Below are 24,785 nucleotides of genomic sequence, written 5' to 3'. Positions count from 1 at the left end.
ATTAAACATTAAATTATTTACATTTTATATCACTAAATGTATTTCGATAGATAAACAGATTAGATATAGAAAAATTCTGTTATTGTTTCTTAGAAGTATATCCTAAAAAATTTTATTATTTTTTTTTTTTTTATTATTATTATTTTTATTTATTCTTACATGTTCTTACTAATTCTTATTTACTATTTTCAACTTAAATATCACATTTTCTATTGTACTTGTGCTCATTATATCAACGTATTTCAAAATTTTTAATATTTATCGGTGATTTTCTTTCTATTGTTTTTGCTATTATTTATTATACATATATTTTATATGTATGTATTCTACCCTATCATCGAATTAATGGTTACTTAAATATTAGCTATTTGTATAAATTTAACCTTTTTCGTCAATATCAGTCAAGAATTACAGCTGGATTCGTTGCTGACATAAACTATTATAAAACCACCGGTAATGAACAGTTTAAGGTATTATATATATTTAAATATTTGATTGAAAAATGATTTTCAATTAACAGATGTGTGATTACCCAGTACGAGATTTATCTGCACACACGTAACTAATAAACAAACAACGCAACTTAATCTCACTCTTGCCACTTCCGTACACACATACGAATAAATTGAGTAAACTGTGCCATAAACTAATTAAGTCATAGATCGAAAATTTTATTCCGTTCTATTCCACTGATAATGAACAGTTTAAGATAACATATTCGTACATCTATTATCAGAAACTATAATTTTTGAAAATAATTAATAAATGATTATTTATATTTTTCTTCTTTATGTAAATATGTATAATATAATGAAACAATCGTACTTTTATAAAATTTACTATAATTTATTGTTGTTATCTAATGAGAAATAATTCTATATACAAATGTGCGATAATCTTTTAAATACATCTAAAAAATTAATTTTTATAGATTGCATTTACAATAGTTGATTAACATACATTTTAATCATAGAAATATAATTTTGTTCATGAAAATGTTTATTTTTAGTTTTAGTTATAATTCTTATCTAGAGAGGCGTCGCAATCTCTTTCTGTTATAATGATAACACAGAACGGAATAAAATTTTCGATCTATGACTTAATTAGTTTATGGCACAGTTTACTCAATTTATTTGTATGTGTGTACGGAAGTGGCAAGAGTGACATTAAGTTGTGTTGTTTGCTTATTAGTTACGTGTGTGCAGATAAATCTCGTACTGGGTAATCATACATCTGTCAATTGAAAATCATTTTTCAATCAAATATTTAAATAAACAAGATATTAATTTTTGGTAATTATTTGTATATACATAAACATTATATCAATTACATTTAAACTCACATTAAGGAACATTCGTAAACACCGCATGTTATATTATGCTTTACTGACATATGTAAAAGTAAATCTTAATAATATATGATAATTTTATTAACAGATATGTGCATATATAAATAGAATAAAAATTATATAAAAAATATAATTTTGTTTTAACTTGACATTGAAATGGATTTTCTGATAAAGTACATTGTTTTCTTAAGTAAACATTTATTTATAAATTATTTTTACATGGGCATTCCAATATTATAAGATGAATAAAAAGAAATTTATGTTTTACAGCAGCATAATGCGTCAATTAAAAGGTAAAACAAAAGAAACAAATAAGCAAAAGAAGGAACGCAAAAAGGAATTTCTTGAAAACAAGCAACGAATTTTTACAGTTGTTCTACCTACAATGGCTGCGATATTTATAATGATAGCCGCATATGTTTATATTAAAACTCGGCCAAAAGTAATAGAATATTAATTTACATTACTTTTGTTATGTATTATTAAAAAAGATTTATAACTTTAAAATTGCAAGGAAAGTTCCTGGAATTTGTTTCTATATGCAAAACAGTTTAACTGTGATCGTTATAAATCGAAAAACTAAAATATAAATGAAGAATATGATGTACTGCCTATATTATCAAAAAGATTTTATCATTAATATATGGTAGAATTATACATTATATATTAAATATCAATACCTTAGTTAAGAAAAATTATCAATCTGCTGAAAGTGATAAAATATTAATTAATACAATTATTGAATATGAGAGATTTTTTATCGAATGTATACTGTTTTAAATATTATGATACTATAATAAGACAGATATATCAAAATGCTTCTTTAACGAGTGTTTCATATCTTTGTTTCCTGTATTCTGCATGTTTTGGTACACGCATACACACACATGTTTAGTACAGAGAATAGATTGGCCTATAACATGGTGTACAGGTATTAAATGTAATATACTGAATTATTGTACATGTTGCACCATGTTAATAGCTTGTATCAGAATATATATTGTTGAAGAATACCATATCTTTGTGTGGGAAATTGCTTAAGATTAAATAAATTGTATCTAATAATTGATCTTACGAATTATCAAATGCAATTTATAGACAATTATTTTGTAAAACATTTAAGAAATAAACATGGGTCCAATATGGTAAAAATATATTTTTGATATTCATATATCACTTAGTCATATATTTACCCCTTTTATCTATTTTATATTAATTGATTAAATTTAATAAAAAGAAAATTTACTAAATATATAAAAAATATAATTCTGATACTTTTTTTTCATTTAAAAATACAAACATTGATCGCGCGAGTAATATAGTATATATTGCTTTATGAAAGCTTTTAATTTTCGATTGTATATATTATTTAATAAAACATATTTCTCCAATTGAATAAATATTATAATTGTTATGTATAATTGTTTGTATAATGTGCGGAAAGTATTTTGTATTAAATTGAAATTTTTTTATGTGCGATAACTTGTGATGTGCGCCAATGAAAAGTTGGCACGCACGAAATATGAGACTATCTATACGAACCACGTACACAGCCGAAGTTAGATTTGACACATTCCGGTGTTTTTAATAGTGTAAGCACTATTTAATTATTTAAAAATGATATTGCGATCGGAGATAGTACCATTGTTCTTCAAAATATTATTAATAAGTTTATTTTCCCTAGGATTTACTACAGGTATATTTTAAAATTGATACTTTTTTGTAATTCACGCGAATGTGTAAATTTTAAGGTTATATTAATTACAGAAATACGTACTTATGTTGCTAATATATTAGTTTAATTATTGTTTTTATACATTCAAAACATTGTATTGCAGCCAAAGGAACAAAATATGTAACATACGGATCTGTCCTTAAATTAATGAACGTTGACTTCAATCTCAGATTACATTCTCATGATATCAGATATGGAAGTGGTAGCGGGCAACAATCAGTGACAGGTATAGAAGTTAAAGAAGATGGTAATTCATACTGGCTTGTAAAAGCAGAATATGGAAAGCGATATACTCGTGGGTAATGAATAATAATCATTAAAATTTTATGTTTGATATAAGTTAATATTTTTAAAACAGTATAAAAAATTAATAACTTGTTTTTATACAATTTATCTATGTGTTAACAATAATAGGAAGCCAATTAAATGCGGGGATATAATTAGATTAGAGCATATTGCAACAAAAAAGAATTTACATTCTCACTTAGTTAATTCACCATTAAGTGGTAAACAAGAAATATCTGCCTATGGGGATTATGAAGGAGAAGGTGATAGTGGGGATAATTGGCAAATAGTATGTGAAACCGATTTTTGGGAAAGAGATGATATTGTCTTGTTAAAGCATGTAGATACAAATGCGTACGTTTCTTTTATTAATATATATTTTTTATTAATATGTATTTTTTAATGACTGTTCAAATAATTTCCAAATACAGGTATTTATCCATTAGTGGTAGATCATACACCCATCTAGTTGGTCAAATGGAAGTAATTGGAGATTATTCTCCTGATAGTCGACACATAGAATGGAAAACTATGGAGGGCTTGTTCGTTCATCCAGCTGATTTCAAAGCACATCATTATGAACATACAGAGTTATAAATTTTCATCATGTAGAAGTAATTTTTTTAAATAAATTAAGTAATCTATGTGTCAATAAGTAATACGAATTTCTTATAGAATATGTTGCAGATATGATCCATTGTCTTATGATGTACAAAATCTATTGCTATTACAAGAAGATAAAAAAAAAAAGTTTAACTATAAACACAATTGTAAATAATACTGATTTTATTATAGTTTGAAGACCTAAGAAAAAAACCAAATATTATTCATTTTATATTTTCTTTTGCATTTAACATTTATAAAATTTCAAGGTAGTTTCTACTTGTGAAGATTTATCGCGAAAGTTAATACTTGCACAGTTTATGTTATATACTCGATGTAGAGATAATGTTTTCTGATTCTTTTTGCCTTTCTTTTTAAGCAACATCCTTTTTTCTTTATTTTTGTCTAGTATAATTCTTATCTATCAAAGTATAAGCATGTTATATTTTTTCCTTTTTCTTTTTGTGATAAAATGATGCAATATTATTTTTTACAAACTCGAATCATTTATTGGATATATCCCTAATTCTAATATTAAAGTACTACGTTTACTATTTGTTAACGTAGTATTATTTCCTTTGTTATTTTCAATATGTATACATAAATCACGTATACGTAATATACATAGATTCTGATATTTATAATTCAATGTTACTTTCAATATTTGAGACGTAAGTTGATTTCGATTATATAAGATTATGCGAATTGTGGATTATACAAATAGCATATTTAAATTTATCATTTTAATAATCTTTTTTATTATTCTAATTATGATACAGTATGGAACCAATTAATATATAATTTAGTTATATGGAATAATGTAAATATATAACTCGAGATAATCATTTTATCAAGACATTATTTAGGTTCGATATTATGGGATATATTTATCAAGAATATAATTATCAAGAGAGAAAGACATTTCTAACGATAATCTTCACATTTATCATTGCATGTCCAATTATATTAAATTCTTAGAATTTTCTAAGAAGAATGATATTTTTGCTATTGCATGATTACACATAAAATGTTTCATAGAAATAATTTATCTTATCATTCCTATTTATATATGACGTACGTTAGATTTTCATTCTTATGTAAGTAAATTGTTAATTTAACGTAGTCTTCGATATTATGTTAAACTTTTCAAATTTTAACGATTGTTAATAATTACTTCCGGTTTTTATGTCACACGCATCATAATTAAAGAATCTATTCGAAGGACGTGAATAAAAAAATGGGAATAAAATAAATTTTTGAGAAAGGTAAGTGTATAATATATGAATATCATATTTGGCACAATATTTCTATTACTTTTCGAATTATTTTATGTAGTATATCGATATCAATGTTATATTTATACGCATTAATTTATGCGTCATGCTTTAAAGACAAAAGACGACGTGATATTAGTATCTACTGATGTTAGAAAAATTCTCGTGATATTTTATTAAACATTACTTTAATATTTTTTTTTAATAAAATATCCGAAGAAAGATAAATAGTAGAGAGATATATTTTATAATTATATATAAATATTCGTATGTGTCGCAGTGTACAAGTTGCAGATCATCAACTCCTGTTAATTGTTCTCCAGCAGAGATAAGTTTAAGAAAATAACATTAAAATGGCCACCAAAGACAATAACATTTCTAATTGGAAGGAATTGATAAGAAATTTTATGGTATTAACTTTTGTAGAGGAAGAACGAAATGTTGATACTATATCGTCAGAACAATCTGTTGCATCTTATTCCGAAGACGTGCAGCAACCTACGCATTGTAAAATAAAAGATGATTCTAACCTATATATACCTAATGATGTATATACAGAGATTAATAAACTTTTGCAGTGGCCAATGAACGTAAAGAACAAAATTCGTAAAAAGTGCAAAAAAAAAAACAATATTCATAATTTTGATACTACATACACAATAGAATTTCTTAAGATAGAAGAAAAAATATTTACTATTTCCAAAATGATAGAAATTATAATTATAAAAAGTTTTGAATTTTCATGCATATGCAAAAAAAATAAAATAAGATTTTGTTTTTTTTGCAAAGAAAGTGTACTTAATAATTTACAAAGATTTTATGAACATATACGTTCTTTTACTCATGTACAGAATCTTAAGAAAACGATATTAGACCACGAATGTCTTGATATAACAATAAAGTTTATGGAGGAAACTAATAAATATTGGAAATGTCACGAATGTGAAATATTATTATTAAAATATCACAAATCCGTGCATCAACATGATAAAAATAAAAACTATGATAAAATATCTTTGAAATGTTATGAAGAATCCAAAAATCAACGTAACCATCTGATGAAAGAATTTGACAACCATTGGTATAATATTCAAACATATGCTTGTATACCTTGTAAAGTACAATTTAAATTCAAATTAAATTTTTTAAACCATATTCATATTTCACATAATAATGAGCAAGATATTATGTATGATTTTTGCATACCATGTGCAATATTATGGATAGTAAAGAAAGATACATGTTGCTATTCATTTTCAATACATTGTAATAATATTATGCATAAATTTTTAGTAAATAGTTTAGATTTTGTAATTGGAGAATTACCTTCGCGTGCAAAAGAATTACTTGAACATGTGGAAGAGACTACAGAAAACTTATTTTTATTATCAGAGGCCATATTAAAATCTGACGTGACAAAGGAAAAATTGCTAAAACAATTAACATCTTTATTAAATACTGTATTCCCTAGATTAAAAATATATCCATTTGGATCCAGAATAACGGGCTTAGCCTTTGCAAGTAGTGATATAGACGTATTAATTGACTGTGGTAAATGTTTTTTTCTTTATGAGAAAATAAGTAATTAGTCATCTAAAAACCAAGAATGTTTGTTACAGAAGGGGATGCATATGAATACAATGAATGCGATAAATTCCCATCTTTAACATATTATATGGATATTACCAAAAAATGTTTACAAAATGATAAAGATATTTGGGATGTGCAAGAAATATTAAAAAAAACTAAAGTACCTATTATAAGATTAAGGCATAGACAAACTGGATTACAATGTGATATTTCCTTTTCTAATGGCTTATCAGTTGAAAATACTAAATTAATTAAGTAAGTTTATCATAGGATATCACTTCTTTAAAAGTTTATTTATATTCTTACATAGTCTTTATTTTAGATCCATTAATGAAGCATGTCCATCATGTAGAAAATTAATTTTATTTGTTAAAAAGTGGCTATCTTGCTGTAGTTTACCTGGTATTAATTGTATTACGAACTATGCTCTTACCTGGCTTGTTATATTTTATTTACAAATTCAGAAGTTTTTACCAAGCATTAGTACTTTAATAAAGCGGAAAAATAAATCAAGACGTATTTCTGGTAAGACAATATGATGAATTTATAGTTTACTAATGTAAAGTTTCTTTATACCATATGTAGATAAATGATTATTGTTGGTTTCTTGTTTTAATGTCTAGTTTTTTTATAGGTTGGGAAACTGGAGTCGACCATGAAATTCTTGATGTAGTTGTGAACAAATCTTTTGTTCAACTACTAAGAGAATTTTTTATTTTTTATGGTCATTTTAATTATAGAGATTATGTTATTTGTCCATTGATTGGTGATACAGTGCAAAAAAAAAATTTCATAGATATTTTTACATTACCAGATGCAATGGATCTTTACATAGAATATATTCAAAAATCAGTCAATAATGAAAGTTTTCGTATTGATTCTTCAATATGTATACAAGATCCATATGAGTTATCACATAATTTGACAAAAGCTGTAGCACCTATAACATTAAGAGCTTTTAAACAATATTGCAAACTGAGTGCAAATATTCTGGATAACATGTAACCATAATATGAAATATAAAAATATGTATCAGTTAATATTTCACATTATAGAGTAGAATATTATTATGTATTATTTCATAAGCTAAGTTATAATCTTATAAACATAAAGAAAATAATATTAATAGTTATACATTCTTAATAAATTTTCTTGCATGCAAAAAGAGTTAGTAATGAATGTTAAAGTTGGCATATATTTTTTACATTTGTAAAATATTTTACTATACAAATAAAAAATATTTTCTTATATGATATATGTTTTTATATAATTTTTATAAATAAGATGTAGACACACACATAAACTTTTTTTTTATAAAAAGAACATACATATAGGTATGTATTCCTTGCATCATTATAGTAATAGATTAGGTGATTCTTTTAACGTTTCATACATTGTTGCTGTAAAGAGAAATAATTAACCGTTTTAAAATGAACACTTTTTAAAACGAAATCACTTTTATTTTTGGTCATAAAAAGTATACAAAAATCTAATACATTTTTTATAATTAACTTTATAAAATAGAAGAATGTATACCTTAATTGACATGTAATATCTAGTAAAAAAAAAATAATAAAATATGAAACCTGTTTGGCATTGTTTAAAAAGATTAAAATTCCAACGTTTTATTAAAAGACAAAATCATCAAAATTCATATCGTTAAAAAAAAATAAAGCTGTGTAAATACAAAATATAAATAAAACAGTAAATTTGAAAAAATAAATTATTATTGTATAATGTGTAGTATAAGTGATTAAGATGAATCTGTTAATATTTCTGCACTTTTACTACAAAATATTCTGAAATTATTTAAGGTACTTTTTTTTACCATTGCAGTAAGATTATCAGATAAATTAAATGGATCCTGTACACACATAGGCGATAGACAAAACAATTTTGGATTTTTTGTATTTTTAAGATATTGAACATATGGTGCCATATCATTTGGTAATAAAGTTAAATCTGTAAATATTTTCCTTTCTATTGTCTTCCCTAGTAATGGGCAAATTATTTTGCATCTGTAATCAAAATCTGCATAGAATATAAAAAATCCCAAAAGAAGCTTTATGAAAGGAAATTCTGAAGTCTCTCTAGCACTAAATTTATATGATACTCCTGTTTGCCAGCCTATAAAAAAAAAAAAATAAATAAAAATATAACATTGTACAATGAGTAACATATAAATAAAAAAATTATTTATTATCAGATAATATCTATTATTAGAAAAACTTACCATCTATAAATTTTGATTCATTATTATCTTGAATGAGTTCGGTAACACTTGGCAATATCAACATTATTTGTAAATAGAAAATAATACACCACGTTAATGCATAATTACTTATACAAGGAAATCCTGATAGACCGCAAAATGACAACCATTTTTTCAAAACCAAGATTAATTTACGGCATGGTAAGTAAATCTCATTGAAATGTCTATAATGAAAATATAGATATTAAATTTGTACTATGGTATAAAAAGGTAATCATTTCTTCTTACTTGATTAAATTTGTACTTTCCACATCAAGACCATTTTTAAACGAAATTGTGCAATGTAATTGCATTGGTATATACCATACTTTCATAACAGTTTTTCTGTCATCCAATATAATCTCATTTACATACCAAACTGATGGCTTTGATGAGAGGATACTATCAATTGTTTCAACTGTGGCTTCAAGTGAATAATCTTTTTTACATACACTTCTCCCATTATATGTATTCACTATAAAAAATAAATTCTTTATTGATTATTTTTTTAATTAAATTATTTTAAACATAAATAATTTTTCATAGTTCACTAAGTTTTATTAAATAATAAAACAATAATTTAAAATAAACTCACAGCAGTCAAGAAATATATTAATATCACTATCTGGAAGCCCTGAACCACAAATTCTAGATCCATATGCATAAGCTTTCACCACATTAAAAGTTGATACTGTATCATTTTTCAAGCGTGTCAATATTTCATTTTCTTTGCTTTTATCTGCGATATAAGAAAACTTTAATAATTCTTCAACATTCTCTTCAACTGAGATCAAAAATCTTTCTGCTTCGGGTGGAAATTTATTTGTGAGACAAGTTCCATACGAAATCATAAATTGATGTTCTGGCGTTTTACTGTGGTTAGAATAAGATAAATTATTGCCATACCACAGAAGTGAACATGGAACACACGAATGGTAATTAGCATTGCTTGAATTCAAATGTATAACATTCTTATTTATATGTTTGGCAAAACATATTTCTGAAGAAAATTCTATTAAACAAATATCGCAATAATACTTAGTAGTGTAATACCAATTATATTTTATAAATGTCAAAATATCATTATAAAATTTTAAGCATGTTCTTTTCCATTTGCAATAATATGATGCATGATCTTTCAACTTAATATGTTTTGATAATGATTCGTCAATATTTCTTATCTCAGTATTACATAGCATACAAGTTACAAATTTGTCAATACTATCTTTATTGTCTTCATTAATAGAAGCAAATATAATGAACTCTTTGTGATCTTTTTTAATATTTATGTCAATTAGACGTATAAGATGTTCAGTAGAAAAAATATGATCATAATACATTTGAAAATTACTAGATATATCTTTTTGACAAACTATACAATAGATGTTATTATTTTCTTTGAATATAGATAAATACACGCTTGATTTAATTTCTTTTGCTGTAAAAAAAATACATTCAGTGTCAAAACTACAAAATTCTTTTTTATTTTTTTGTTTTGATAATTCTACAATAGGCTGTATATGTTTATCTTGAAGTGTTTCATTCATCAATTTATTATTTTGTAAAATGGTATTTTTTAATTTGTTTACAATTTTTGTTTTATTAAATGCTATAGTCTGTGAAGATCCAGGACTTTGTATCTTTTTTCCTTTATTTGAAATATTTCTATCCGAATGATTACTTGTGCTTGTCAAATGTATAATTTTCGTTGGAGCTGCTCTTGTTTCATTTTGGTTTGCAAATTTATGTCTTAAACGTACATGTCGATCTAAGTGGCTTTTTATAGAGCCTTCATTAATCATAATAACATCACATTTATTGCAATATAAGCCATTGATGAAAACATAAATTTCATCAGTTTTAATTATCCGAATTAACTCTTCAGGTATTTTAAATGAACAATTTTCAATTGGTACTGTTTTTTTAAGTGGAATTATATTCTTAAGTGTGAATGTTAATTCTTGTTGACAGTGGTATTTGCCGTTGATATGCTCATTAAGATTTTCAATCCAACCTGATATTTTTCTTTGACATATGAAACAATAAAAGAGCTTACTTTCTAAATATATTATGCAATTAGATACAAATCTTTCATATTCATTTAATATTTTTGGATTGTTTAAAAATACATCATCTATATTATTAATTAAAGACATAAAAGTAGTATGTTTTTTATCATTTATATGAACAAAAATATCGTCCCAAGAGAATGGTTCATATATAACTGTACATAAAGAACAATAAAGTTGACCCTTATGAATTATTAGAAAATTTTCGAAATACCATTTATATTTATCCTTAGGTTTGTACCAAGGGGTTAATTTATGTGCTTTTACATGATGTGTTATCAATTCCCAAGTACCTGTAACTTGACAAATCTTACATTTTATCGTAATTTTTTTTGTTACTTCAAAATATTTTATGAGCATTTCCATTGCTTTAATATGACTCTCCTTGTTAACATGTTCTGCTGTTAAATGCTTTTCAGGGATAATTTTATTGCAAACGCGGCAAAGATATTTATTCGCTTTATTTACTTCGATGATTTCTTCAATATTTAAATACGTATTCGCAAGATTCTTTTCAGATTGTGCCATTTTATGCATATATGTATGACAAGCTGTGAAAATATACAGATGAAAGAGAATTGAAATATGTTATCTTAGTTGAAAATGTTATTTATATCTTTCTATTATTTATTTGAAAAAAAAGCTGAGATTGTTTGATATATAAAATCATTTTTCAGTTACCTATTAATTACGATTAATAATATATGTTGTAATCAAATAAAAGTCACTTTCGTTTATCACTCGTTTCTCAACGACAATGTGCAAAGATGCATATTGCAAGAACACATTTTTTTCTTAGTTACTACTACAGTTAGTTGACGTAGTTATTACATTTATGGGAATTCCTCAAATGCATTTCTTGGAATCATGAAAGATTACTGACCGTATATATAAGTAAAAATTTAGATATATCACGTGATACATGTTTAAAATGGCGGAAAGAGTTTCTTGAAAGTCATTGATGATCACTGTTCATTCAATTATAATGTTCAAACATAGCAATCAACAAAAGTAAATATTAGTATGTTATTGCTTTTACGTCAATATATTAAAATTTTCTTATTCTACGTTTTCCATGTTCAAATAATTTATGTTTAGATCGAAACGCGTTCGAAATAGAAATATTTATATACTGTCACTTACATTGTTTTAATTTGAAAAAATGATGCATACATGCTGTCTTAAATGAATCCTAGTTTCGTGTATATAAATTTGGTAAAGGTAAAGTATCTAAACAATATATGTAATTTGTAGAATCGTTTTTATTTTTTAACGAATTGTCAACCTTATCTGATAAAATATCTTGCTTCCATATATATTCCATTGCATATTCTTCTTTTGGCATACAAGATTTTTTACAAGTAAATATAACAAGTATCCCCCAATCTATAGAATTAATAACATCTTTGTAATTAAAGAAATTCAACAATTGAGGCATGATCTACAAAGAAATGAAGGTAGTTATAGATTATAAAATATTATACGATATGATGCGATACTGACCATCTTTGGAAGTTAACCTACTTGAAACTCAAATTGTCTTTCTGCACCGCATAGAGAACATTTTGGAACATCTTTAATTTTTGTATTACCTGAAATATACAAAATTTGTCCATTTCGTTCGTACCTAAAAATTAGAGAAACATTATATATTTATTTATAAAAATTATAAATATGTTTCTAGTATAATATACCTTAAGACTTGTTCTGGATTTTGCTCAATTCTTGTACGAAATAAGGCAAATACTTCATCTTCATCCGCATTGGCCATTTTTGATAAATCTTCTGTATCTTTCTCAGTTTGAAAGAATCCTGTTTCTTTAAGTTGTGTCATAGATTTGTATTTTGCCATTTCTTTTTCTTCTACTTCGCTACAATCGTCATCATCTTCGTTTGTACTTTCTTCGGTCTCTATTACTAGTTCATATTCGGGAAATAGAAAACTGTTACTTATATTCACATTATTACCACAATTATGTTTATGATACTGTTTCCAATCGTAGATTTGATGATCACGACAACAATAATTTACAATTTTGCATTTTGAACAATGATTCGGTGCTGCAATTCCACAAACACAACAAGTTTTACACCAAGTATCGATACCTATAAACAATTAAGTACAAATGTAATAAATATAATCGATTTACGAAATAAATAAATTTGATTAATAATATAATAATATTGTAGTAATATTATATTACTTTTTATACTTACAAATATCCGTTTTCCAGTTTTCTTCTTCTACGGGTGGTTCGGAGGGATAGAATGGATTAAATCTATTTAGTTGGGAGCGCAAAACCTTTAAATTCCCATTTTCATTTGTTTTACAACAACTTGGATTTTTACATATAAATACATACAACGTTCTATGAAATGCATCATTATCTTCTTCGTATGGAGCATAAATTTGACATAGGAAAATGCAAGGACTTCTACAATATTCACATTCAAGATCCTCCTTTCTAGGTATATTTTTTAAATTTAACCAGGCTGGTCTACCACCTACTTTACTTGGAAAAAATCTACTTTCCAATCGCCAAGGTTCACATTTTTCAACAAAACCTAAATCCACTGGCATTTTGTGAGTGTGCTTTTAAAAAAAGTTATTTACAATAATTTCCTTTATCATAAAACGATTTAACGCACGCCAAGTGGATATGAATCTTAGGTTAGGTTGTTACAAAATAATGTGCCATCTCACGTGAGAATTAAAAAGTTATATTAATTCGATCGGTCGGTTAAGTAGATTTCGTTCGGTTCGCTTGTTTTTTTTTTATTTATTTTTAACATAGGGAGTTCCTTTATTATCGGAATTGTGGCAAAGTAGGTAGTATAACGATCTAATAATTTATCGATTCTTAAACAAATATATACCGCACTTATAAATTTCGGGTAGCTACATATTTTTATACGAATGTAGAATATAACACGGTCAATACAGTTTGTATCATTTGTAATACGTGATAGCGATGAAATTTGAGTTTCACGCGAGCCGAATCATTCCGAAAGTGCACGAATTCGTACGAATGCCGGCTGATCACCACTTGGTTATTTTTACCGCGTACGCGTAGCGAGCGTACATGCGAGAAGATGTTCCCTTGGATCGGTTTCTTGGATCATCTCTCCTTCGCGACAAGTGATACATAAAAAAGTGTGCAGAGTGAATCGATAAGTCTTGTGATATTTCTAAATCTTTATTATCCTTTCATCCCAGGACAAAGTATATTTTCTTCGAAGAACTTAAATCAAGAAGGTATCGAAGAAATATCTTCGAAAATTTAAATTACGCGGGTAATTGCCGATCTTAAAAGGGAATCTAGATCAACGCGATATGCATTATACGCGAGTTTTCACGCGAAAGATTCTATTTCAAGCGCACGTGGACACACACAGATTTCATTGAAACGAACGAAATGACGTCGTCGCGTGCGAACGTCGACTCTCTCGTTAAAGAATACCGGGAACTTTTGGAGAAGAAAACGCATAATGTATGAGAATATCGCGATTGAGAAGGTCGAAAACGTCGAAACGACGAAACAACGAGGACACAAGGGGAGAGAGAGACCGATCATATGGTCTAATTTTAATGCGAGTTGTTTTACCTTAGTGACCTAAAAATATCGGTGAAATTCGATTAGCCTAGAGCCTGCCGTCTTCCGCTGCCTGCGGCATGCGAGGAGCATCTAGCTAAGTATTTTTAGGAAAAACTCTTCCAACATTTTCACGAACGAAATCGTTTTACACTGGATATACATATATACATATCGGTTGGCTCATCCTTTTGCTTTTACAGCCAACGTAGTATCGATGACTTTCAAAGAGAATTCAATTTTCTGTATTCGATCGAACGAAATGCGTCGATCGATCGATCGCTCTTTTGCGAACTAATCCGAAAAGTTTTTTTTTTTTATACTTAAAAGGATGATAACGAGTTTTATGGGATAAAGCATTAACTTGTCGAAACTTTTCGAACCAAGCAGGTACGCGTTTATATGCATATGTGTGTGTTTATATATATATATGTATATATATATGTATATATATGTATATATATATATATATATATATATGTATTTATAAATCATTTCAAAGATTTATGAACGTAGAAGAAAGTAATGGGAAGTAGGATAGAATCGTTATCAAGCATAATAAACGAGAGATCAGCGAAGACGGGAGTGTCGTCGTTGCCATCGTCGTCGTCGTCGTCGTCGTCGTCGTCGTCGTCGTCGTCGTCCTCGTCGTCCTCTTCGTCATCATCGTCGTCGTCGTCGTCGTCGTCGTCGTCGTCGTCGTCGTCGTCATCGTCGTCGCCGTCGTCGTTAGAAGATAAGACCGTTTGTGGCGATTTCATGGGAAGAAAACGTGTATCAACAAAGGTGAAGAAAGAAGAGGCTGACGAAGAAATTAGGGTAAAATTTTATCATCAATTTCATTTTTCAAAATAGATAATTGTGTCCCGATTGGTATCTCGCCGTTTTGTTGGCTGTATAATGTACATATATGCATGTACTATTTATCTGCATGTACTTTATTATTACGTATATCGTTATCGTCAAACTAATGTTTGAAAAAGAACAGGAAATAGAGTCGTATCGAGATTCGAATGAGATTAATCGACAGATCAATCCATGCTCGATGATTTCTCATGGTTTTTAATCGACCTTCATCGTGTACAATGATTCTAATTTAACTCGAAACTTTTTTTGCCACGAAACGATTCTAACGAAATGTTGAGATGTTGAGATGTAACGAGATATCTAGAAAATAAAACGATACGAATAATAGCATTTCAAAAGAGAGATACACACACACAGAGTTACGTAGAACGAAATTGCAATTTTGAAAAAGATTATGACAGCGAGGAAGCGCAAGGATGGTGGTAATATGTCGCTTTCATGGTTTCAAGCATCACGTTATCGAGTATACAGTGTCTCCTCGCGATACCTGTTCGTACAAAGATGAAACGGGGTATACATGGGAGAGAAGCAACGAGTTTCATGTTACTCTCCTTCGCCTGATTTATTCGAAATCATAATAGGTTGCAATACGACACCCACGGATCGGCTCTCATCATTATACCTTTCGCCTTGCGTATTCACCTGGTTGCAATGAATTTCTGCGTGAGATGGTTCTTGGAAAAGTATCGAAACGATACATCCGATACCGATACATCAAATGATGAGAGAAAGAGATAACTTTTGGGGTTGCGAATTTTCGTCGATATACTGTTACACTTAAATGCGCTCGAATTTTATTTCGAATATACGTAGACCAGGCGCGAATTACATAGATATAATTAATTCGAATTCGTTTAGAATTCCAAAATCCAAACGTTCGTGGAAATCATTAGCTACTATCGATCCCGCGCTCGTTGATAGACGTTCATGAAGCTATTCGAATTGATCGGAGTACGAGCTTCAAAGCTGCAGCATCTTGACAAAAGAGAATGTACGAGCGATGCGTTCTTTCAAACGAGATCCAATTTTGTTCTTTTTCTTCTCGTTAAGAATTATTTCGATCGATCGACTTGACATTGAAACGCAGCTTATGACGACTGTATGCGCATATATAGAGACGATTGTATCGATTCAGTTTTGGCACGACCGAATCGAAGAGCCGCATTAAACGAGGAAGAAAAAGGATAAAGAGAGAAGGAAAGGGGAAGCAAAAAGGAAAAAAGGAAAGAGAGAAAAGAGAAAAGAAAAAGGAAAAAAGAAAAGAAAGAAAAAAAAAAAACCGAGAGGAATCGCTAGGTCGGATCGCGTGTCGAGGTGAAATAAGTAGACTGGCTTTTACTTCGAAGCTTGGGACGGGACGACTAATGCCGAGCAGATAGAAGAAGAAATAGTAGTTAATCGATGTTTGTTAATCCGTGGCAAACGACCGGCCACACACAAAGTCCACGTCGATATGCCGATTGTGTTCGCGTGCACTGGGAAAGCGCACCTGCGTGCCAGACAGCGCGAGTACCATACTCCTACAACTTGATAATCGTCTGCTCTATCCTTCTTTCTACGATTCACGGTCTCCCGATGGATCGTATCCCTTATTAAACGATATTCTGGGATCTGTCGGTACTGCAACAGTGATTTAAACGTCTACGTAGATATACCGTTATATTAATCCATTTAATATGTAGGATCTGGTTAAATTTCGAAGGTCCTTTATCGATCGATTAGCGCCGATTTAATAATACCATCTCGTTATCATCATTTTCCCCTTATAACATCGAATATATTATGTAAAACATATTGTATTGGATTCGCGAAGAGTTTCTATTAGATGGTGTCGTATGACTCGTGATTCACGTGATTCGTTTCAAATCACCGTTTCTCTTTCGCGTTTTAAAGGAAATCTTGCAGAGAATCGTTCGTTGGTTCGTTCGTTGGTTCGTTCGTTGGTTCGTCGTTGGTTCGTTCGTTCGTCGAACCTCGGCTGCGAAGGTTCAAGATTTATCGTAGCATATTACCTTCGCTCGACCGTACGATATACCAGCATAAGAAGTGTACGATGCACAGTGTAACTGAAACGAGTCGACTAATGGATTGATCCGCACGCCACGTGATATCCTCGATTTCGTATACCATATATGAACACAGATATACGCGCGTACATACATCGGAGTACATATGCGCGTACTGGTTATATTTATACCCCTCACCGGTACATGTAGATGGACGTATACATGCAGACCTCGGAGTATCACGTTCTGTTTCTCCGCGAAGCAATACGCGAGCGCACCGGTTTTCGGCAAGATAAATAAATAAATTCACCCTTTGTTTTTTTTCCCGTCCCTTTTTTTCCCCGTTTCGAACCTAAGTCGGATCCTTAACGAGAATTCAGCGCGTTGGCGTATCTGCAACGCTTATATATACTATACGCGTTCTACCATTGTTTTTCCTTAACGAGGCGGATTTTAAATGAAACCAATTTGTTCGCGAGGATACTCACCGATGCGAGGAGGAATTTTAACGCGCCTCGAATTCGTACGAATTCCCAGACACTTCTGCGATTTATTTATTTATTTTTTGTCTCTCTGTTGAAGAGCCTTCCGAAAGAGCGAACTAATGAATTAAAGAGATTTGTGGCGTCGATGATTAATCATACCGACGTTGATCCTTTTTTTCCTTTCTCTTTTCTTTTTCCAGGAATATGCAGCAACGGCAATGAGTGAATTGTTGGGATGGTATGGCTATGAGAAAGTCGATAGTGGCTACACCAGAGGCTTAAATCTTGATCACTTTGCACCCGTTGCAACTTCGAAACATCCCTTGCCTCAAATGGATCGACAGTTTATATTCAACGGGGCTTCGTCGAGATCGCCGATGGCGACGAATCATCAGTCGGCCTTTTCTCATTCTCTACGAACGAAATTACCACCGTCGTATTATTCTAACGAAATTTCGAAGAATCCCGATAAAGTTCCGGCAACTTCTTCCTTAGAAATCAAAACTGTACCATCTACCTCACGATTACCTTATCACAACGATTCGACTTCGAGTAGTCCAGGTGAATTATCGAAAATGTCGATGTGGAACTTTGATTAGAAACTTAAATTTTCAAAAATCGAATATCGAACAAGACGTTCATTCTCTTTCCTTTTCAAAATGAAAGAGAACGTTGAGTCGATCGAACGCAGGATGGGACGATCATGTGAAATCGGAAATCGTGCGCATCCACGCGAACGACGAGCTTCTCACGGAACGGTCCTGGCATGTAATTTTCTCGGCGTCGTGACATGTTACAGATGAAATGACGGACGTCGGACACAGAGTAATATCCTGTTCTTGGTGCGGACGAATCGGTGAGACGTGGGAACCGGGAAGAACGAATCCACTCTCTTGCGGAATGGTCAATGCTTTGGGACAATTTTGTAGCGAAGCATGTTTTGCCGCTGGCCGAAGAGCTGCTTTCAAGAGAGCTCGTACCTGTGATTGGTGCAGACACGTACGAAATCCGATCAGTTACGTTGATTTTCAGGTAAGACTTAACATCTACTCGATCAACGTTTCAAGTAGCATTTCCGTTATTCCATTCGGTCGAATTTCCTTTTTAGGACGGCGAAAGTCAGCTTCAATTTTGTAGCGACAAGTGCTTGAATCAATACAAGATGAACATATTTTGCCGAGAGACCGAGACTCACCTTGCCCTCCACGGACTCACCGCGATACCTTCGAGCGATTCTGGAAAGGGTGGTGGATTGATCACACCTGAGCTTTGGCTTCGAAACTGTCAATCGCCTCGTAGTTCGACGGAGGAAATTCTGATCGTCGACGACGAATCGATCAGCAGGCTCTCGCCTTTGTCGTCTCAGAACGTCGAGGTCGATCGCAAAGAGTCCATCGATGTTGCGAAATCTGAAAATTTGTCTCTCAAGATAATAAGAAGAAATTCTTTTTGCACGCGAACAGACGTTAATGCGACATCGAGGGCATTCATAAGAAAGATGGAGAACGCGGACGAAAAGATGAGCGAGGACGGCGAGAGTGTTCGCGAGACCATTAAGGAATCGTTGAAAGATCAAGAATATCAAAAGTATTATCATTGCACGAACGATCGTATACATTGCAGGCTTCCTTATTCGGAGTCGAATTTGTTAAACCTGAGCCAATCGGGATCGACTTTCGTGGATCACAACAAACAACGTATCATGGGAAGCGTGATGGACGGTGAATTGCACGACAGGCATCAGATCTATAAATCTGCTATCGAACAGAAAACTGATATACACGTGAAGGACGTGAAAGGATTGCGAGGGAGAGAATCCAGAAGTCGGGAAAATATTCGATACTCCCAGCAGAGAAAATTTCGTAAATCGTCCTCTTGGATTCCGGAGGCATCTTCCTCGCCGATACAATCGGAGGCAGCACCTTCGCCCGGCTCTTGTGCCGACGAATCCAGGCAACGTAAATATCCCTCGGATCTCAGAATGTATACCGAAATGCCATCGGTTCATCCTGTTCAATCTCAATTATCGGCCCAGGCTCCGTCCTCGTCGTTGTTACCTCCCGTGACGATACTCGTCCCTTATCCGATACCGATACCAATTCCAGTTCCTATACCTATACCACTTCCCACATCGGTCTTTGCCAAATTTCTGACCGAGAAGAAGGAAACATCGTTGAACAACACAGATTCCGATCGAAAGAGTTCTATCTCGGACAATTTAACGGATAGTGTTATCTCTACGACGGATCATACGACATCCGTAAAAACCAGTTCCCCGTCTACTCCTGCGGGACCAGACAAGTGTCACTTTACGGTGGTTTCTTCCAATAGCGACAGTGAACATTCTAGCGCGATATCGAGTAAAAACATCGTTTCGAAAAATTCTACGAGGTCATTGAGAAAAAAGAAACGCGTTAACGAGGATACGGAAAGTGCCGATCGTCAAGCAAAGCGAAGAAGTAAATTTCTAACGACCTAGGAATTTTGCGCAGCGTTTAGACATTTTTATATTACTTCGATTCGTTTTGCCATTAAAGTAACTATTTTGACGATGACTCGTGGAGATACTCAATTAGCGTACTCGTGTGTAGCGTATCCTTTCGTCGTTGTATTTTTTTTTCTTTTCTTTTTTCTGGGTCCTTTACTCTTTACATTATCTAGATCGAGATTTAATAGTCAGGAGAGACGCGTTAACTTGAATTATACGGGGATACTTAAGTGAACTGTTACAACTCAGTGGTAGGAATTAAATCGTTCCTTCTTGAGTTCCAGTTGCGCAATAAGGATAACACGTAATTTAATTTCGACCTCCATTCCATCAGATCGGTTATGGTATCGCACGACAACAAGTTTCTGTAAAAAGGTAAACGGGGAAGAATATTAAAAATTTCTTTTTCCACATTTGACAAAGCTAACGTATCTAAAGATGTTAAGTTTACCTTACGACGGTGTAAGAAGACTCGCACTCGAGGAGCATACTGTTTTTATCGTGGGGTACTCTTTCTCTAGTGGTTTTAAACATAAGAGTACGAGGTTTGGCACAAAGCGACCTGTCCACCACCTGTACCTCGTTGGAGGTGCAACAAGTCAAGTCGATGACGAACAACGGGGGCCTCGAATCTTGTTCCTGCGGGTAGTTCCAGAATTTTAAGAGACTCCCATCGAGAAGGCACCATCGTCGATTCCATGCGGCAAATCCTCCGGCTTCGTTGCCGTGCGTCAAGAAACCTGCGTGAACGACCGATATCCGAATCTTACAAGAAAACTCGAGATCTATTATACCTTGCAAGATCGAATTCGAAGGTACCTGTGAAACAATGTTTACATAAGATGTACTCTTTAACGATTAAGAGTTGATGTTTTCAACGTTAAATAAAGAATTCACCGATAATAGGGACCAAGGAGAAACTTCGTGTATATCTTGAAGCGTCAACTCGGCATATCCTGAAGGTTCGAAGGACGTATCCCTGATGCTCGAACATTGTATCTCATTTTGCCTGAGTCGTGATCTCTCCGCTCTCCTCCATAAGTTAGTGGGCGAAGGACACGAAACGTTATTATTACAAGAATGTCCCTCCTTTTTATCGTAACTCGTGCTTCTTAATTGCAAGCTATAGACGTTGATTACGATTTTAAAGTTCGGACCGAGATTTGGTATGGTTATCGTGTCGGGAAAAGAAATTGTTGTTGGGCTATCGATGGAATAATTCATAGCGATGGTTGCCCAGACCATTGACTCGTGTGTCACCGTCACGATAAACCATTCGAATACGTCGGGAGTTTGACTTATCAAGCTTAAAACGTCTTCTTTGAGACGTAAACCGATGTTCGTGATATTAACTTCGCCTTGTTCGTATAGCTCAACGACGTTATCGTTCGGTCCATTGATCCGTTTAATTTCACTCAATACAGCCTGTTTCTTAAGAGTTGATAGAAGCAACAGTCGTTCCGACTCGATGTGTTGAGCACTATGTTGAAACGTTTTCATGGCGTTACATAAGTTCAACGCCTTGCTCGCTTGGTGTATCAACGTTTGTTGTATCTCGAGTTTCTGTAAGAGTTCTTGTATTTTGTCATTATAGTTTAAAATTATTATGGATTCGTCGGTTCGCCCTTCCTCGGTGTTGACGAACGTTCGTGATATCTAAAAAAGAACAAGTCATTTTTGTTATCTTCGAACGACATGAATATTAATTCATGCAATGGGTCCCCTTTCGATCGATATCAATGATCACTTAGTTTTATAAAGAAAGAGAAATAAAAAAGAATATGTATATATACGCACGAACATGAACACGCACGCGTTCTATTACTCTAGACGCAGGGGCTGTACAGATCCCTGTAAATAATAGTCTTTGCTGCGAGACGTCAACGATAATGTAAACTACTAGCGCCATTGGTGATCAAGTATTCGAACTGATTTTGCTATCGTGCCCCCGACATTAGGCAATATTCGTACACGCCTGTATGCAGGACGCGAAATTAAATTGCAAAGAAAAGTTTACGATACCCTTTTAATTCTTTGCGAAAGAGATCTGAACAATCTCGATTTCCTATTTATATTGCCTTGCGGAGGTGGTTCGCTTGCCAATAGTCTAGGATTATGAATTTGTCCCGTAGGAGGTGTTACGGGTTCCTCGATTCTATTTTGACATATATTTCCTTCGTATGAATTCGTCGTGGTATAAGGAATATAAGAAGTGCTAGAGAGTTCATTGCCAAGATCGTTGTCTAAAAATTTCTGCACCGACGGAACAATATTTTCCGTGAATTCCGAACTTTCACACGAATATTTATCATCGTTCTTCTCCTCCGTCACAAATTTTGTCGAGACGATAGGCGTTATCGTTGAAATCGTGCTCTGTACCGAAGACGGGGATACATTCTTTTTCGTAAGATCTATAGGAGAGGATTTTCTGGTGGATTCCAAGTTCGGCCTCATTCGTTTGGGTTTCTCTATTTTTTTTTTGTTTTTGTTAAATTTATTATTTCTAGAAACGGGAGTAGCTTGATACTGTGACATAGCCAAATCTATCGGGCATCCTTCGTCCAATTTTTCTTCGATACGTTCGGAATTGTGTGATACTATTTCGTTGGAAGTATCTCCAAAAGCTTTGTATTTATCAGGCACGCGTTCCGTCAGTCCTTCGTCCCGAACGTTGGAATTGATCCGAAGATCCAGAGGTACTTTCGATTGGTCCATTGGATTAATTTTACATTCTAATTCCATATGTTCCTTGAGATCTTTGATCGCCTCATTCAGACGAGTATAGGGTGTTTCCTTTTTGGTCGTTTCATTCCTTTCAGTCGCCTCGTTTAAATTCTTGTCGGTTTTCAAAGATTTCTCATCGTTTTTGTTATCTTTACGTGTAATTTGCGATTTCTCTTTGACAAGGTCGACATTCGATTCCTCGCCCGGCAAAGCATCCTTTGTTATTCCTATTAATTGTGGAATGAAGATATCATACAATGGTACATCGTCATCGTATAATGTCGTTTCTATTTTTATGTCCCAATTTTGACATTTTTTTGTCATTATATCTCTCTTACATTCGTCTAGGAAAATTTTATTTTCTAGAAATTTACTTGGAATCGGGATATCCTTCGCACAATTTTCAGATTTTATGAGAATTTCCTTATTTAAACAGTCCAAAGCAGTACTAGACAGTCTGGTACATTTGTGTCTGAAACCTGATTCATATATACATATGTAAAGAAAAAAAAAAATAAATAAATAAACAACAATAGATTTTACATGTACGGGATCGATAAGTATTAAAAAAATACGAGGCATTTAAAAAATGCATACCTTTAAATCGATAGATACTTATTGCGTATAAAATGTTCATTTTTCTTCTTGGTTGTATCGCTGGCGATTCGAAGGACCCTTGTTTTTTTACATTAGCACGACATATAAAACGCTGCGAAACAACAAGAAAAAACAATTGTCCCACAATCAAAATTACTCTAATGTTATTAATTCATTTTCGATTATTGACTTACGCGCATAAACGATTCTTCCGCGTTATCCGTTGAATTTGACAAAACCATCATTCTGTAACAACGAACGAATAGTTCGTTTATTAACGCATTACATTTTTATCATTATTCTTTTTTTATCTATTTAAAATTAATCTCATCTAATAAATTAATCTGATCTCTCTCCGCATCTTTTGAAAAAGCACAAATATAAACATCTGATTTACGTTCGTTCGTCTTATTGACACGATACAAACAGTATTGTCCTACATGACATTTCAACACAAATAGATCGTAATACTTCTCGTAATGTTACTACCGATTAAACTTTTTGTTAAATAAAATTGACAATGAAATTAATGATCTATATAAATTTGCACTATTTTTATACGTTGCTTAAATATAATTATGTATTTTAATACAACATTTACCTTATTTATTTTCGATCTCTTTTTCCAGATGATTTCAAATATTTGTAAACACGTGAAACTTGCGATAAATTAACGTTTAAATAATAAAATGTATTTCACCCATGTTTTTAATTAATTATGAATTTATCATCGTTTAAGTTATATTTCACCGTATCTTATTGAAAAGAGCATTGAAACGAATGATTTAACGAATAGATAAATTCGTCCTTCACCGTCACTCTAGAAATGAAAACGATACACAGTTGAGGATAGGATAAGGCATACTAATG

At 31.7% G+C, this 24,785-nt stretch overlaps 7 protein-coding genes across 17 annotated transcripts; 4 read left to right on the top strand and 3 right to left on the bottom strand.

Annotated features, from left to right (window-relative positions):
* Positions 1-962: 962 nt before the first annotated feature.
* Positions 963-2,502, top strand: LOC122634332 (single-pass membrane and coiled-coil domain-containing protein 4 homolog). 4 transcript variants are annotated; one of them, XM_043823165.1, is made up of 3 exons: positions 963-1,292; positions 1,437-1,521; positions 1,619-2,502. In XM_043823165.1, the coding sequence occupies exons 2-3, from the start codon at positions 1,505-1,507 to the stop codon at positions 1,803-1,805; spliced, it is 204 nt and encodes a 67-aa protein (XP_043679100.1). In that variant the 5' UTR covers positions 963-1,292; positions 1,437-1,504; the 3' UTR covers positions 1,806-2,502. The 4 variants fall into 4 exon arrangements, with proteins under 4 accessions (XP_043679100.1, XP_043679102.1, XP_043679101.1 ...); XM_043823167.1 differs by lacking the exon at positions 1,437-1,521 and having other exon boundaries at positions 966-1,292; positions 1,622-2,502; XM_043823166.1 differs by lacking the exon at positions 1,437-1,521 and having other exon boundaries at positions 999-1,292.
* A 278-nt stretch (positions 2,503-2,780) lies between these two features.
* Positions 2,781-4,023, top strand: LOC122634330 (stromal cell-derived factor 2). Its single transcript, XM_043823162.1, has 4 exons — positions 2,781-3,044; positions 3,187-3,382; positions 3,498-3,722; positions 3,800-4,023. Exons 1-4 carry the CDS (start codon positions 2,966-2,968, stop codon positions 3,963-3,965), a joined length of 666 nt encoding a protein of 221 aa, XP_043679097.1. The 5' UTR covers positions 2,781-2,965; the 3' UTR covers positions 3,966-4,023.
* Positions 4,024-5,136: 1,113 nt separating this feature from the next.
* On the top strand, positions 5,137-8,088 carry LOC122634027. Of its 3 annotated transcripts, XM_043822584.1 has the most exons (5): positions 5,137-5,236; positions 5,526-6,796; positions 6,865-7,090; positions 7,158-7,360; positions 7,470-8,088. In XM_043822584.1, the coding sequence occupies exons 2-5, from the start codon at positions 5,599-5,601 to the stop codon at positions 7,838-7,840; spliced, it is 1,998 nt and encodes a 665-aa protein (XP_043678519.1). In that variant the 5' UTR covers positions 5,137-5,236; positions 5,526-5,598; the 3' UTR covers positions 7,841-8,088. The 3 variants fall into 3 exon arrangements, with proteins under 3 accessions (XP_043678519.1, XP_043678520.1, XP_043678518.1); XM_043822585.1 differs by lacking the exon at positions 5,137-5,236 and having other exon boundaries at positions 5,260-6,796; positions 6,868-7,090; XM_043822583.1 differs by lacking the exon at positions 5,137-5,236 and having other exon boundaries at positions 5,262-6,796.
* A 399-nt stretch (positions 8,089-8,487) lies between these two features.
* Positions 8,488-12,254, bottom strand: LOC122634022. Its single transcript, XM_043822573.1, has 5 exons — positions 11,837-12,254; positions 9,682-11,706; positions 9,336-9,561; positions 9,069-9,271; positions 8,488-8,962 (listed from the first exon to the last, which is right to left on the bottom strand). Exons 2-5 carry the CDS (start codon positions 11,690-11,692, stop codon positions 8,589-8,591), a joined length of 2,814 nt encoding a protein of 937 aa, XP_043678508.1. The 5' UTR covers positions 11,693-11,706; positions 11,837-12,254; the 3' UTR covers positions 8,488-8,588.
* Positions 12,255-12,332: 78 nt separating this feature from the next.
* On the bottom strand, positions 12,333-13,870 carry LOC122634026 (programmed cell death protein 2). 3 transcript variants are annotated; one of them, XM_043822580.1, is made up of 5 exons: positions 13,519-13,870; positions 13,373-13,434; positions 12,850-13,261; positions 12,680-12,782; positions 12,333-12,596 (listed from the first exon to the last, which is right to left on the bottom strand). In XM_043822580.1, exons 1-5 carry the CDS (start codon positions 13,734-13,736, stop codon positions 12,348-12,350), a joined length of 1,044 nt encoding a protein of 347 aa, XP_043678515.1. In that variant the 5' UTR covers positions 13,737-13,870; the 3' UTR covers positions 12,333-12,347. The 3 variants fall into 3 exon arrangements, with proteins under 3 accessions (XP_043678515.1, XP_043678514.1, XP_043678516.1); XM_043822579.1 differs by having other exon boundaries at positions 13,373-13,870; XM_043822581.1 differs by having other exon boundaries at positions 12,400-12,596; positions 12,659-12,782; positions 13,373-13,870.
* A 356-nt stretch (positions 13,871-14,226) lies between these two features.
* On the top strand, positions 14,227-20,661 carry LOC122634024 (sine oculis-binding protein homolog). 3 transcript variants are annotated; one of them, XM_043822577.1, is made up of 5 exons: positions 14,227-15,138; positions 15,265-15,567; positions 18,307-18,667; positions 18,906-19,138; positions 19,215-20,661. In XM_043822577.1, exons 2-5 carry the CDS (start codon positions 15,274-15,276, stop codon positions 20,583-20,585), a joined length of 2,259 nt encoding a protein of 752 aa, XP_043678512.1. In that variant the 5' UTR covers positions 14,227-15,138; positions 15,265-15,273; the 3' UTR covers positions 20,586-20,661. The 3 variants fall into 3 exon arrangements, with proteins under 3 accessions (XP_043678512.1, XP_043678511.1, XP_043678513.1); XM_043822576.1 differs by having other exon boundaries at positions 14,228-15,138; positions 15,251-15,567; XM_043822578.1 differs by lacking the exon at positions 15,265-15,567 and having other exon boundaries at positions 14,231-14,411.
* Positions 20,662-20,694: 33 nt separating this feature from the next.
* On the bottom strand, positions 20,695-24,770 carry LOC122634023 (anillin-like). Of its 2 annotated transcripts, XM_043822574.1 has the most exons (7): positions 24,517-24,770; positions 24,110-24,161; positions 23,916-24,027; positions 22,617-23,797; positions 21,492-22,250; positions 21,046-21,413; positions 20,695-20,959 (listed from the first exon to the last, which is right to left on the bottom strand). In XM_043822574.1, the coding sequence occupies exons 2-7, from the start codon at positions 24,158-24,160 to the stop codon at positions 20,833-20,835; spliced, it is 2,598 nt and encodes an 865-aa protein (XP_043678509.1). In that variant the 5' UTR covers position 24,161; positions 24,517-24,770; the 3' UTR covers positions 20,695-20,832. The 2 variants fall into 2 exon arrangements, with proteins under 2 accessions (XP_043678509.1, XP_043678510.1); XM_043822575.1 differs by lacking the exon at positions 24,517-24,770 and having other exon boundaries at positions 24,110-24,174.
* Positions 24,771-24,785: the final 15 nt, after the last annotated feature.

Source organism: Vespula pensylvanica, chromosome 14, assembly GCF_014466175.1.
Source record: "Vespula pensylvanica isolate Volc-1 chromosome 14, ASM1446617v1, whole genome shotgun sequence".
Taxonomy (NCBI): Eukaryota; Metazoa; Arthropoda; class Insecta; order Hymenoptera; family Vespidae; genus Vespula; species Vespula pensylvanica.
This window is presented reverse-complemented; position numbering and strand designations above follow the sequence as displayed.

Bases quoted from the DNA above. Each gene is read 5' to 3' on its own strand.
- LOC122634330 (XM_043823162.1), top strand. From the start codon at position 2,966: ATGATATTGCGATCGGAGATAGTACCATTGTTCTTCAAAATATTATTA. The intron at 3,383-3,497 runs GTAATGAATAAT...TAACAATAATAG, and splicing joins GGAAAGCGATATACTCGTGG to GAAGCCAATTAAATGCGGGG. The intron at 3,723-3,799 runs GTACGTTTCTTT...TTCCAAATACAG, and splicing joins AAGCATGTAGATACAAATGC to GTATTTATCCATTAGTGGTA.
- LOC122634027 (XM_043822584.1), top strand. From the start codon at position 5,599: ATGGCCACCAAAGACAATAACATTTCTAATTGGAAGGAATTGATAAGA. The intron at 6,797-6,864 runs GTAAATGTTTTT...TGTTTGTTACAG, and splicing joins AGACGTATTAATTGACTGTG to AAGGGGATGCATATGAATAC. The intron at 7,361-7,469 runs GTAAGACAATAT...GTTTTTTTATAG, and splicing joins TAAATCAAGACGTATTTCTG to GTTGGGAAACTGGAGTCGAC.
- LOC122634022 (XM_043822573.1), bottom strand. From the start codon at position 11,692: ATGCATAAAATGGCACAATCTGAAAAGAATCTTGCGAATACGTATTTA. The intron at 9,272-9,335 runs GTAAGAAGAAAT...TTTTCATTATAG, and splicing joins GAAAGTACAAATTTAATCAA to ACATTTCAATGAGATTTACT. The intron at 8,963-9,068 runs GTAAGTTTTTCT...TTTTTTTTATAG, and splicing joins TGAATCAAAATTTATAGATG to GCTGGCAAACAGGAGTATCA.
- LOC122634026 (XM_043822579.1), bottom strand. From the start codon at position 13,736: ATGCCAGTGGATTTAGGTTTTGTTGAAAAATGTGAACCTTGGCGATTG. The intron at 13,262-13,372 runs GTAAGTATAAAA...AATTGTTTATAG, and splicing joins AAACTGGAAAACGGATATTT to GTATCGATACTTGGTGTAAA. The intron at 12,597-12,679 runs GTAGGTTAACTT...ATTTCTTTGTAG, and splicing joins AAAGACAATTTGAGTTTCAA to ATCATGCCTCAATTGTTGAA.
- LOC122634024 (XM_043822577.1), top strand. From the start codon at position 15,274: ATGGGAAGTAGGATAGAATCGTTATCAAGCATAATAAACGAGAGATCA. The intron at 15,568-18,306 runs GTAAAATTTTAT...TTCTTTTTCCAG, and splicing joins AGGCTGACGAAGAAATTAGG to GAATATGCAGCAACGGCAAT. The intron at 19,139-19,214 runs GTAAGACTTAAC...TTTCCTTTTTAG, and splicing joins TCAGTTACGTTGATTTTCAG to GACGGCGAAAGTCAGCTTCA.
- LOC122634023 (XM_043822574.1), bottom strand. From the start codon at position 24,160: ATGATGGTTTTGTCAAATTCAACGGATAACGCGGAAGAATCGTTTATG. The intron at 23,798-23,915 runs GTATGCATTTTT...TATATGAATCAG, and splicing joins AAGTATCTATCGATTTAAAG to GTTTCAGACACAAATGTACC. The intron at 20,960-21,045 runs GTAAACTTAACA...ACCTTTTTACAG, and splicing joins TCTTCTTACACCGTCGTAAG to AAACTTGTTGTCGTGCGATA.